The sequence below is a fragment of the Rhyacophila brunnea genome, unplaced genomic scaffold, assembly GCF_057557595.1.
Source record: "Rhyacophila brunnea isolate RB1 unplaced genomic scaffold, BYU_Rbru_1.0 scaffold_10, whole genome shotgun sequence".
Classification (NCBI taxonomy): domain Eukaryota; kingdom Metazoa; phylum Arthropoda; class Insecta; order Trichoptera; family Rhyacophilidae; genus Rhyacophila; species Rhyacophila brunnea.
Window position 1 is genome coordinate 43,529,525 of NW_028232752.1, and position 13,178 is coordinate 43,542,702.

Here is a 13,178-nt window from a genome sequence, read left to right on the forward strand (position 1 = left end):
GACGTACTTATACTGATGTTTCATGATTTATGTTGACAATTAAATATAATCCATCTATGTTTACTAATCGGTAATTAAACTCATATCGACAATAAACATTAGAAAAACACAACGATAGTTAATATGATCACTGGATCAGTATTTATAAGCTTATAATTACAATTTTACAAGATCAATTACAGAAAGATAATATCTTAATGATATTATCATGTTGCAAAAATTGAATTGAAAAAAGAGAATATAAGGTAGGTACTGAAAAGGTTATCACTCTTGTTACATAAGAACTACATAATGTTATATCAATGTTATTTTAGATAGGTAATTACCTAATCGTGATTATAGAATGTGTATGTTATACAAGCCAAGTATAAATTTTATATGAATTTAACTTCTGCTGATGAACATTTTAATAATGCTATCTCATTTGATAACGAAACTGAATTCAGCTGTCTTTAAATAATAATAATTAAGTTATAAATAACACTTTCCTTAGGTTTATTAGTATTAAAATTTTTGAAACTAATAAACCTACTTAAATATATTTTTTCCAACATTTCGATGCTTTGGTAGGTACATTTGTGCCAAATTGTTATGTATAATATTATATTCCACTAGTTATTTAATATTTTTGTATTTTTATATTGAACAATAATAATTATGTGTGTTCTAAAGTGATAATTACTAATTTAATTCACTCAGTATATTCTTTATGTAAACTATTAACGAACTTACAATGATTTATTTAATGAAATATATTATCTCTCTGGTTTCGATAATTGTACTGAATATTAATTAAATTAAAATTGTTCTACTGATATACATGACCATTAACATTATATTGTTTTTTTTCTATGTTCTATATTTTTAATGTAAAATTTGTTACGGAGTAGGTATAAAAAATAGATATTTTATTGATGGTGTAGTAAGTAGTGTTATGTACTAATTTCCTCATAACTTCTTTATTATTCCATTATAAACATTTTTTCTGAATGTTTATTATTTCGTAATGTACATATTCTGATTATTTATAAAAATATCAATAACAATTTGCAAAAAAACATAAAAAGTCATACTTAAATACATTTAAATTATAAAAACTCCGTTTAAATATATATATATATCAATATGTCCCTATATCCCTTGTTAAGATTTTATAGACACGCTGTACTATTTCGAGTTAAATATTGCGCAATGTCAATTTTTCCGTAAAAGAGCGTTATAACTATAGTTGTAATTCATAAAATCGTATAGAGTAAGAAAAATGCGACGTAAAATAAGGTTTCTATCTCAGAATATGAATGTGTTATGCGGAGTCAGTAATCTATTTCGTCCGCGCAAAAGCATGTTGAATCGAGTCGAAATATAAAGTGCGTAATATTATTCCAAATAAAAACGATTTTTGGACATTATCTCAGCTGTTAATTAATTAATCACCATTAAATTTTGATAGAAATATAGACCATAAAATGGTCTATCTGATTTATTTAAATAAGATAAGAAAAAACTTACTCATTTTATATGATGAATTTAATAGCGTAAATATTTTAGTTTTTTCGCTCTCCTGAACATTTATGATTTTAGACTTATCATGGTTTTTCCTGGGGCCGTCGATTTATTTATCGGCACATCTTTGAAAAAAATATTAAAAGATATGACGGATTAAAGATTATACTATAGTGGCGTTGATAATGTCTCAGCTTGGCAATATTAAAAAAAATGTTATTTATAGCTACTAATATTATATTGAAACCTGAATTATCAGAAAATCTAATAGGAAGAAAATTGTCGCGTTCGAGATGTGATGCTGACGGATAATGCTCCACATTCCATGGCATACTATGTGTACAGAATATGTCTCAGTCCTGGAATAGCTTGACATCAAAGAACGTTTCTCGTCTAACTGCAAAAATTGCCAACAGTAACTGAAGAAACAAGATCAGCGCATTATTGCTCCAGATGGAAACAGATTGGTGGCTTGTAGTTTCATCGATAACCATCCTCAGTCCGATAAGCAGGATGTATGATTCATATAATTTCTCACTATATTAAATAGCCTTTTTATACCATAATGGTGAGAGGTCGCAGGTTACTTAACTCAGGACTGTCTATCTACAAGACGTTCCCAAAATAAAATGAAAAAAATAAGTTTGATGAACAATTGCATTACAATGATACTTGTTGTTATGTTTCAATGTGTACATTTAATTGCAAAAGCTTTGAAAATTCAAGTAATTGCGTCTTTTCATTTAGACAATATAACAGTTAAAAATATTTATCTAGTAGGGGAAGGTTGCGATCATTGGACCAGTGCTTTCATTGGACCACGTACGTATATCAGAAATAAAAGACGTTAGAAACCATCAGTGACCTCACAAAGCAAGCTTTCCATGCCTCTTCCGCGCCTCTCTTGTTTCAGTCTCGTCTTGGACATAGTAAATGAGATACGTTCCTTGGTGTGTTCATCGTGCTTAAAATATAGCAATCAAGTAAAACTAAAACGAATGTAAGTATGATTCCATTAACTATATTTGGTTGTACTTACATCAATTATATTAGGTAATTTATTACTATTTGCAACTATGATAATGGTTGTTACGCTAATACTTTGGTTTTTTTGTGAAACTTGTTTTTGTGACAGCACCCGTAGTTGCTATCATTGGACCATGGGTAACCTCTACCATTGGACCAGTTCAATCATGGGAACGATTTTATAACATTTTTCACATTATATTCTTTTTGCATTCCAGAATGTCATTGGCATTACAGGCATTAAGGAAAAAAGAAGTAGGTTTGAACGAGGCAAGTCGAATGTTTGGAGTTCCTAAAGCGACACTGAAATGAAGACTAGATGGAAGCAATCAAAAAGCCAAAGAAGAAAAAGGTCTCTCCAACGTGCAGAGAAAACTTAGAAATTTTTTGGCATTGAAGGGTAAACACCAAGTTGGAGCAATTACTAGTGGAGAACGTGGCACAACGACCACAGCTGTATGTTGTGCCAATGCTGCTGGCCTATTCGTTCCCCCGCTTATCATATTTAAACGGAAGAGAGCAAAAGATGAATTGAAAGATGGAGCACCATCTGGTTCAATATTGCACATAGATCCCACAAACTACAGCCACTTGAAACGGCACATATTCTGCAGTACACAATAATATTAATTCAACAGAAATAGTTGCTATGTTGGACCCAGTTGTGGTGTCTAGTAAAGATCCAACTAATATATGTTCACCAGAACCAACTCCAGGCACCAATGTTAAGTTTCACATAGGTGATATATCTCCAGGCGCTAAAAAGATTGCACAAAAATTACGAGAAAGAAGTCATAAAACACAACGCACAACAGAATTGACATCGTCACCGCATAAAAAGACTTTGGAGCAAGCAAGTGTCAAGACGCCGAAACAAAAGGCGAAAGTCAAAAAAGACTTCAAATCAAAAATGTAATAAAGATATTGAGAAATGGTTTTGCAAAATCTGCTTCCAGTGTTCCGTAGAAGATATGATACAATGCCTAATGTGTCAAGCCTGGATCCACGAAGTCTGCGCTTGCGTTAGTAAAGGTGTAAAAAAATATATTTGTCCTTTATGCAAAACATAAATAATAATTATCTACATGTATTATAATATACGATACCTACTATTATTAAAATGTTCTTTTGTTTCATTTTTATAAAATATTATTATAAAGCACCTTGATTGGACCACGTATGTAAATTATTATTATTTTTTCAAAGTCCAATGATGGAAACCTAGTGGTCCAATCAAGGAGCATGAGGTCCAAAGACGGCAACAAACAAAATTTTGGTTTTCCTGTTAAATCTCGAAAATGGTTAATTTTATTGGACTGATGCTAAGTGTATACATAATAAAGTAAATAATACATTGAAATCAACAATTTATTTTATTTTATCAATAATATTTGATGAGTTACACCATCACAAAGTTAAGTGGTCCAATCATAGCAACCTTACGTATTTTAATATTTTTCAATTTGTCAGCTCAGTGATAATTAAACATATCTAGGTAATAAAAAAGCCCACAAATAGTATTTTTTAGAATAATTTATTTAAGAATATTTTCATTATGGACATTCTTTAAAGAAGTTTACCGGTCTCCCATTGAGGTCTTGTTCTCTTCTAAAATTCTCTAACAATGTTTTGCCGTCCACCATTAATCCTCGCAGTACCTTCAGCTGTAAATTAATTAAAAAAAAACTTTATTTCCTACGTTTATATTATTATTCAATATTTAATACTACAAAATATTTTTTGAAATTATAAAATTTATTTCCAAATTTTATAGATGTTTCTTACATGTGTTTGTGAAATAATCTGTATATCTCCAGAGACAATCCATCGAACTATTTCACTGCATGGCGGTGTAGTAAATGAACCTAGGTATGAATAATATTTATCTGTAAACCCAAATCCAAAGTTTTTCCAAAGAACCAACGGGTTATTAAGCGGCTGAGCTTGTTGTATGCTAGTAATTATTGATGTCATACCAAGGTTTGATTTGAATGGGTTTGCCTGAAAAAAATACATATTTAAATAATATTTATATACATAACTAATTCTAAGAATTTCACGAAACCATTTACGTTTTAAATGTATCTAGCTACTTCGAGGATTATTGCTTATTACATAATAATATATATTATTTCTTAATTGTTTATACATAAGTACACATAAATAACTACATTGCAACTATTATGTTTTTTGTATATGGTCATCTAGTAGAAGAATAAAAAACTAAGTTAATTGAAGCTTACTGGTTTTCTACATTAAAAGTTTTTTTTAATAAATCATTGAAAGTAAAATATAAGCACACAATAATATTTTTTTTAAGTTTTGATGAAACATGCATTTGTTCAATAAATCTTATTTTCATTATTAAAATGACGTAGTAAAATCTCTCTGATTCATAATACATTAAAAAAATATTGCTGTTACATATAGTTATTATTATTCTTCACGTAACTTTATCACATGTTACGCTAAAATTCAAATGGTTATGATAATCATTGATTATGCTATGGATGCACAAATTTTACATACAAATCAAGTAGAAATTTAACAATGCATAATAAACGATAATATGAGTTTTACATTTTATTATAAATCTTTTTTAAAAAAAGCGGAAAAATCTTTTTTTACCTGATGCAAAATTGCTACAACAACTATTGCCTCGCTTTCTCCTGATTCTTTTGCTTTTTTAAAATCTCTGAAATTAAAAAGATAATAGTTTTATTAATCATAATTCAATTACGATGATAGAAAGCACCTCAACATGAATTATTACGAGTCATATTTAATATTTATAAGATGAGGATTTTAATATAGGTACAATTGAAATTCTTTCTGGAAAAATAGCGTTATTCCAAAATCTTTGTTTTGAGATAAAAATATATAAATACAAAACATCAGTCCAAAATTTTTGTGATACGAGCTGCTCTGGCTATCGACTGTCGAAATTATAAAATGATTTTTGGCCTACATATGCCCTAGTATGTAAAGCAGCTATATTTGTATAATTACAAACCCATGGTATTGAACTTACGGCTGGTCAAAACAAAATGTTTTTTTCATGTGTTATCGAGTTGAAAGACCCAATAAATTGTGTGAATAACAATTACCATTTCTGATTAAAAATATGTTACAACAACCTCCTCATTGTAAAGGCCTTTATTTTTTCGGTCATGATAGATCATTTCAGTGAATTGAAACTAAATAGTTCACTATATTTAGATTTGTGGTGATTTAAGAACAAAGTTATTTTTGTTTATTCTATTTTCATTGAGTCATTTACGCTAACAGCCGTTTTCGGCTATACACTCGTCTTCGTCCAATGTTTTAGCCCTAAACAGGTATCAACGTAAATGGCTCAATTAAATTAGAATTATCAAAATTAATTTTGAATCAAAACTATTATAATGTAGTTGAATCACGTAAATGCAATAAAATGGAATAAAATAAATTTAATGCTTAAAGTTGACAATAAACTTCTATGCCGTTTCCTTTTAGGGGATCTTCCGTGACTTTACTTTGATTCACTTTAAAAAAAATACGATTCCAAGAAGCAAACATATGACTAGTAAGTACATATGACTAGTAAGTAGTTGGTTGAAATATTTGACCCTTTATAAACATTTGAAGGTTACATGCTGGATAATGGATCAGTAATGTCGATTATAATATACAGATTATTTAAATTTAAAAGGAGAATACTAGAAATAATATGATGCTTATTATTATGTTTATATTTAACATAAAAAAGTTTATTTTTGCATGTAAATGCTACGAGTAAAAACAGACCCATCATCAATGATTCTAAAAGCAACATCTTACCGATTTGTTTAGACAGTTCTGAGTTCTGTTGAAATTTTGTTTCAGAACATTACAGTATTAACTAAACTGGTATATATGTGTTAGAATTTACCAATGGTTTATTATATACAAAGTTTTTGTTAATTTAACAATTTTTTAGTTATTTAAGTTATTTATGGTGACAACAGTTTTGTGTCATACTGTCATCTGGTAAACCATCGAGAGATATGTCATTATTAGTATGAGTAAAATAACAAAAAGTTTATTTTAAAATCAATAGATAATAATTTATGGTATTGTAGAAATTTATTCTAAAAATATTTTTTCTCTTACGCAAACTTAGTATTGAAATGAACAGCGTGTAATTCCATTGGATATTTTTTTGAATTAATAGCATGCTCAGATCCATCGGTATCATCAAATCCCCAATGAAGGTGGAGAGAGTCTAACTGATACACTCCAGTTAGTGGACCTCCTCGAAGCAAAGGTGGCTGCACCCATTCACCAGTAATTTCGACTAAACAATAAAGAAAATACAAGACATAAGTTATCTTTATAAGAGGGGTAAATTACGGTTAGTCTAAATTATTTGGTGAACTTGAGTTATGTCCAAATTTAATTTTTCGTGCTCGAAAAGCGACGAATGACAGTAATTCACATTATCTTTAATAAAAAAAACAACTATTTAATTGTATGCGAAGCTAAAGAGACATACGGGTAAAATGTCTATTTTGAGTATTAAAAAAACAAAAAACCAAATAAAAAATGAAACAAAAAAGATTACAAAGTAAATAAAACACATACAGTCGAACTTGGTTATTACGATCACGGAAATAGCGAGATCTTGGATGTAATGAGGAAACATTCGTTGACATTTTAGTTTACGATTTTCTCCATATGCTTATTCACTTTATAACGAGCTACTTCTCGGGTATTCCGAGCAAAACTGTTAATGTGTCGATCGTTAAAAAACAAAATTTTCAAACCTAGGCAATAAAATCAACTAGCGAGACCAATGCCGCCGGGATCGGATTACTTTGACGACACTAGCTAAGTGTCTAAGTACCTGATTGGTGTTTTTGCTGACAACATTGAAAAAGTATCCACGCATATGGTTGAAATTACATGTAAAAAATCCAAGCTTTGTGAAGTCAGTAGGTACCTACCAGCGCCGGCGGCTCAGCACTTCATTACAATAAAGAACTTCTTTTGTAGTTTGCTTGTTTCGGGTGTTTTTACGATAGTTTTCAGATTTTTTTATGCTCTATGTTTAAATAGAACGTGGCGCAAAAAATATTATATAACGATATTATGAGTAATGCTTATAACGAGAAAATTCAGTGGGTCCCATCTTCCTCGTAATAACGAAGCTCGATTGTATATTAGAAAAAAAGAAATATAGGAAAAATAATTTAATATTTTAAAATTATTTTTAAATTTAATATTTAATAATAAATAAAAGCCAGCATCCCATAGCTCCATTGTATTAGCGATCGTCCAAGGACGCTGGAATTCGATTGACTTGAGAATAAGTAAGTCTGGTTTAAATTCTCTTCAAGCATCTGCAGCACGTGACCGAACTAGGTCCAACGTCGTCTCTTCACTCTCAGCGTGATAAAAGGCTGCTTAGTCCGTGTTAGTATTTTTTTGTAGTTGGTATTTTCTCATTACTTCTAAAGTCATACCAACCATACAGTTTCCGTCGCAAACACCTTTTGTCGAAGCTCAGTATACGGTTGCTCTAAACAGTCTAAACCTTTGTAAAGTATCTTGTCTCGCTACCATAAAGCAGTACCGTCAGAAGAAAAGCGCAAATCACAGAATATGAAATAAAAATATTTAAATGAGAACCTGTATGTTCAGTAATGGTAGTTATCAAATTAGAACGTGGCATAGTATAATCAATCCAATTCAGACACGTCGGTGATGTGCTATCGGTTAAATACTTTGCTCTGAGATTTATTGGTGATTGTCTTCTGCCGCCGCACATGGGATAGTTTGCTGGCCAAGATGATTGACCTAGAAAATTTATTGAAGAGATATTATAATAATTATTACAAATGGGAAAAAAATATATATCAAAACCACTATGCAAAAATACGAATTTCTAAGGTACAGGGTTTGAATATAGGTTGTAATAATAACTTATACAATTAACTGTTATATTATTCAGTACAGTACATAATTAGTTATAAATTTTATATTCTTTAATTTTACCACGTTTTTATTAGCTCGTATTCTTATTTGTCCGGTACAGATTTTTTCTTGTGTGTCCAAGATTTGTATTGGACGATTGAAGATTTTTAACTAACTTCCCGACTAGGTAGACATTTGAAACTTTTAGAATATATCAGAACAAGGCGACAATGCATTATTTTAATACTTTTAGCCATTTTTAATCAGAATCGAATTCATTTTCAATTATTCTGTTTTGTATGGAAGGTTATTATTGTTGGTTGCTAAGGGGGTCCTAGCACGTAAATTATTAATATATACGTGCGTTACTATAAAAATCAATATGAAATGTCAAAATGACATTCAGTATTCTTATCAAGTACTATAAAAAGTTTTTATTATTGCATAGAATTGTCAAGTTTATATGATTCAACGAAAAATCTTAAAACGTGGTATATTAAAAGTTCTTTTTATCTTATTATTTTTTACTATATATTATTTCATTTATATTTCTTTGATAGACCGGATATTTTTTACAACTAAAATTATTATGTAAATTATTTTTACACTATAAACAGTTTCATATAAATTAAATTAATTTGGATCCAAAAATAATGTATTTTTTTTAAATACTTACATAATATTATACCTACCTACTATACGTTATATGCAATGGCAATTTAATCACATTTTACAAAGTTTTGATATTAGAAACAATTAAGTATCTTCTTATTTGAATTATAATTACTTAATTATGTCAAACCTTCATAAGTCCATGGAGCATCGCCAGTTGGAGGTACACCTGTAATAAAATAAATATATGCTCAATTATTGATGTGAGAGACACGTCACGTACCATATTATGGTTAAGTGGAGAATTTGTTATATTTTAGTAATCTGAAATATCTGCCATTCTAGGAAATATTTCAATGTTTCTATGATAACCTATCTTTTATATCATGATATTTAATATTATTTATAGATCAACATATTATAAATTATAATAATACAATATAATACTGCAATTTACACGTCCATAATGGAAAATATGATGATTTATTTTCTTAAGATATCCCTCTGGATCTGGAAAATGTAATCTATGCACATTTATATGCCCAATGTAATTTATTTGAATACATTTATTTTAAATATTTTTTATTAGAAAGAAGTAGCTATATTAATTATAAATACTGAATATGTATCAAACCTTCACAAGTCCATGAATCAGCATTATCATCACCATCTGGAATAAAATACAGATACACAGGGCGACTGAAAAATTCGCAGCCTCAAAAAACCAGCATGACGGATAGTATTGTTATAGAGACGTTGGATCATTTTATTAGCTTTGGCAATATCTGTCATCATATAGAATTGTTGCACAATATTTAAAATTGCTTGATTTTAGTCTTATTTAAAAAAAAATTCATATTATCTAGCTGGAATCTGTGATTAAATATTTTTGCTTCAAAAGGTTTTGTAAGTGCATATGATTCCAATATAGGAAGAACGTTGACATCCCCGAACATGACGGCTATATTTAACGCTAATTCCGGTCATCTTTCAATACGATTTTTGACTATTGATAAAACCCAAAATTTAAAATCAATAAACTAAACGGTAGTGGCACAGTGATTAACTGTCTCCGATAAGTTAGTTTTCTTAGCTTGTACGATGATGGCACTAGTTTTCAGGTATTGTGAGACTTGCATAACGATACGTCGAATAACAGAATATTTGTACATGGCATAATAAATTAAATTTAGAAAGATAAATCCAGAATACAGAAAAAAATGCTTCATCTTTTATTATCTAGACTCTATAGCAATGGGCTAGTTTACACAATAACATAATAAAATGAATTACTGCTGTGTGCCATTTGATTTCAATTGATAACATATCTCACCTGATATAACACAATCATACTTCCTTTCCACCGTATTTCTAAACTAAAAAAAATATATCCCTGGGGAGTAATGATTCAAACAATGCAGTGTCGAGCATTATTTTTAGGACTTTGACGATGCCTTCTATAAATCTGGGGTATCGGCTTTGAATTATTTTATTTGAATCTAGTTCCATAAATATTATATTGAAAAATAAAAATAAATCCAACCATACAACTTTCTTTCGAGGCTGCGAGTTTTTCAGCCTGCCGTCGTATTTTGAATGTACCTATGTTATAATTATAATTATTATTTAATAGAGTACGTACTTTATAATATAATTATGATATAGCAATACAACGAAATAGCATTATTTTAAACGTCTATGACATAAATTGTTTATCATATAAGCATATTTAATTTCAAAATAAATCACTTGTTCCTGAAAATGCATTTAATATAATATATAACGTATATTATACGTTTATCTTTTTATTCATTCCATAGTAGGTACCTAACGATATTTTTTTTACAATACATATATATGTTTAACATTATATTATTTAGAAAAACGCTAACTGAGAGAGTATATCACAACCAATAGAAAAAACTTTTTTGAAAAAAGTAAGCCAACCGGTCGGGAATCGAACCCGGCATCTCCAACGGGTAAACGCCCCAAACTCGTCGCATTCAGCCATTATGCTACGGTAAGACATACTAATAACGACAAATATTTTAGCTATTGGCTATTAAATACCTACCACTCAGCGCTCTCCGAAATCATGCTACTTCGGCAATCGATTTTTGTTTATTAAATCAAAGTAGGTAGCGCTGAGTGGTAGGTATTTAATAGCCAATAGCTAAAATATTTGTCGTTATTAGTATGTCTTACCGTAGCATAATGGCTGAATGCGACGAGTTTGGGGCGTTTACCCGTTGGAGATGCCGGGTTCGATTCCCGACCGGTTGGCTTACTTTTTTCAAAAAAGTTTTTTCTATTGGTTGTGATATACTCTCTCAGTTAGCGTTTTTCTAAATAATATAATGTTCAATAATCAGAATGATATAATCTTAAATCTTGTGAATTATTCGTTTGAATAAAAGAAATAGTTAATTAAAAATATATATGTTTGTTAGAAACAAGTAAATGGACTATAAATAGGTAATGAAAATATCAAACCTCCATGTGGCCAGTGACCACCATGATGGTGACCATGATGGTCACCATCATGGTCACCATCATGGTCAAAATCATCGTCATCATCATCTAAATCTGAAAGAAAACAAAGATGTTATGGATTATTTATATAAAGTAACTGTATGTGGGTTGTGGTCATATAAATGGCTTTACTACATAAAACAAAATTACCTTATACAAACCAAATTTAATCAACTAGTAAATAATACCTATGTATGTAAATTAAATCTTGTGTATGGTACACATATTTTTATAAATAATTGTAGGAATTATTTTTATGATACAATTATAGCTATATATTTTCTAGAAAACACCCAGAATGATTAAATTAGAGAAATTAAAATGAACGAGTGATTTATTTAAAGTTTTTTTTAACTATGATAAAGGTAGTTAAAATATCTATAGTAAAACAATATTTTATCTGTATCCGAGAGGTAAACTACGGTTAATTCATATTGACAACTTTACAGGAGAGACAGATCAGTGATTTTTAAGCATTACACGTCAGCTGGTATGTTTATTGATCAAACGTAAAGTATCTACATTATTTTTCGAAAATTACATACTTTGTTTTGTGTTCTTTCTATTTTTTAAATATTTAATTAATATTTAGTTTTCTTAAGGGGGAGACGCATGCCAGCAGAGAATTTAGCGGAAATATACGAAGCTTGCAATTTAAGATTTTTTTTTGATAACTTACAATTTCTACTGTATTATTTAATAAATATGTATCCGAAAACATTTAAAAGATTTTTTATTTTTTTAAACTTAAAGATAAACTTATAATTGTAAAAAAATTTAATAAAATGTGAATTCGTTGCAGGGTCAAATCTTATTATTGCATTATATTTTATGGTCATAATTATCATTTAAATTTAGTTTATTAAGTTTTAGATTTTATGTGGTGTAGATTTTTGACTAATTCATCGTTTTAATATTTTTTATATATATTTTAAAAAACATCGATTTTTATAAAAATATAAATGTGTATAACTTGAAATCCTTTTTATTTATATCAACTCGAACTTCAATATTGTGACCTTGTTTAAAATAAAATTTGATATAAATAAAAAGGATTTCAAGTTATACACATTTATATATTTTTTAAAATCCATGTTTTTTAAAATATATATAAAAAATATTAAAACGATGAATTAGTCAAAAATCTACACCACATAAAATCTGAAACTTAATAAACTAAATTTTAATATTAAATATGGCCATAAAATATAATGTTTTAATAAGATTTGACCCTGCAACGAATTCACATTTTATTACATTTTTTTACAATTGCCAGTTTATCTTTAAATTTAAAAAAAATAAAAAATCTTTTTAGTGTTTTCAGATACATAGTTATTAATTACTACAGTTGAAATTGTAAATTATCATAAAAAATCTCAAATTGCAAGCTTCGTATTTTTCCGTTAGGTGCCTCTTTTCGCCTCTGATAGTATAAGCATCCCCCTTAATACTCTAAACGTTTTTTTAGTTAACCTTCTAAGATGGGTATGCTTGAAATTTCACAACCCCACTGTAGTTAATTAGCAGTCGTATTAACAAATGCTATAAAAATATTGACGTTACAACGTGAC

At 28.9% G+C, this 13,178-nt stretch overlaps 1 protein-coding gene across 1 annotated transcript; it reads right to left on the minus strand.

The window, feature by feature from the left end:
• Nucleotides 1–4,198: 4,198 nt before the first annotated feature.
• Nucleotides 4,199–9,819, minus strand: LOC147079243 (carbonic anhydrase 6-like). The gene is made up of 6 exons (XM_085954819.1): nucleotides 9,710–9,819; nucleotides 9,266–9,304; nucleotides 8,179–8,346; nucleotides 6,661–6,844; nucleotides 5,158–5,224; nucleotides 4,199–4,530 (listed from the first exon to the last, which is right to left on the minus strand). The coding sequence occupies exons 3-6, from the start codon at nucleotides 8,315–8,317 to the stop codon at nucleotides 4,285–4,287; spliced, it is 636 nt and encodes a 211-aa protein (XP_085810945.1). The 5' UTR covers nucleotides 8,318–8,346; nucleotides 9,266–9,304; nucleotides 9,710–9,819; the 3' UTR covers nucleotides 4,199–4,284.
• Between the last annotated feature and the right edge of the window lie 3,359 nt (nucleotides 9,820–13,178).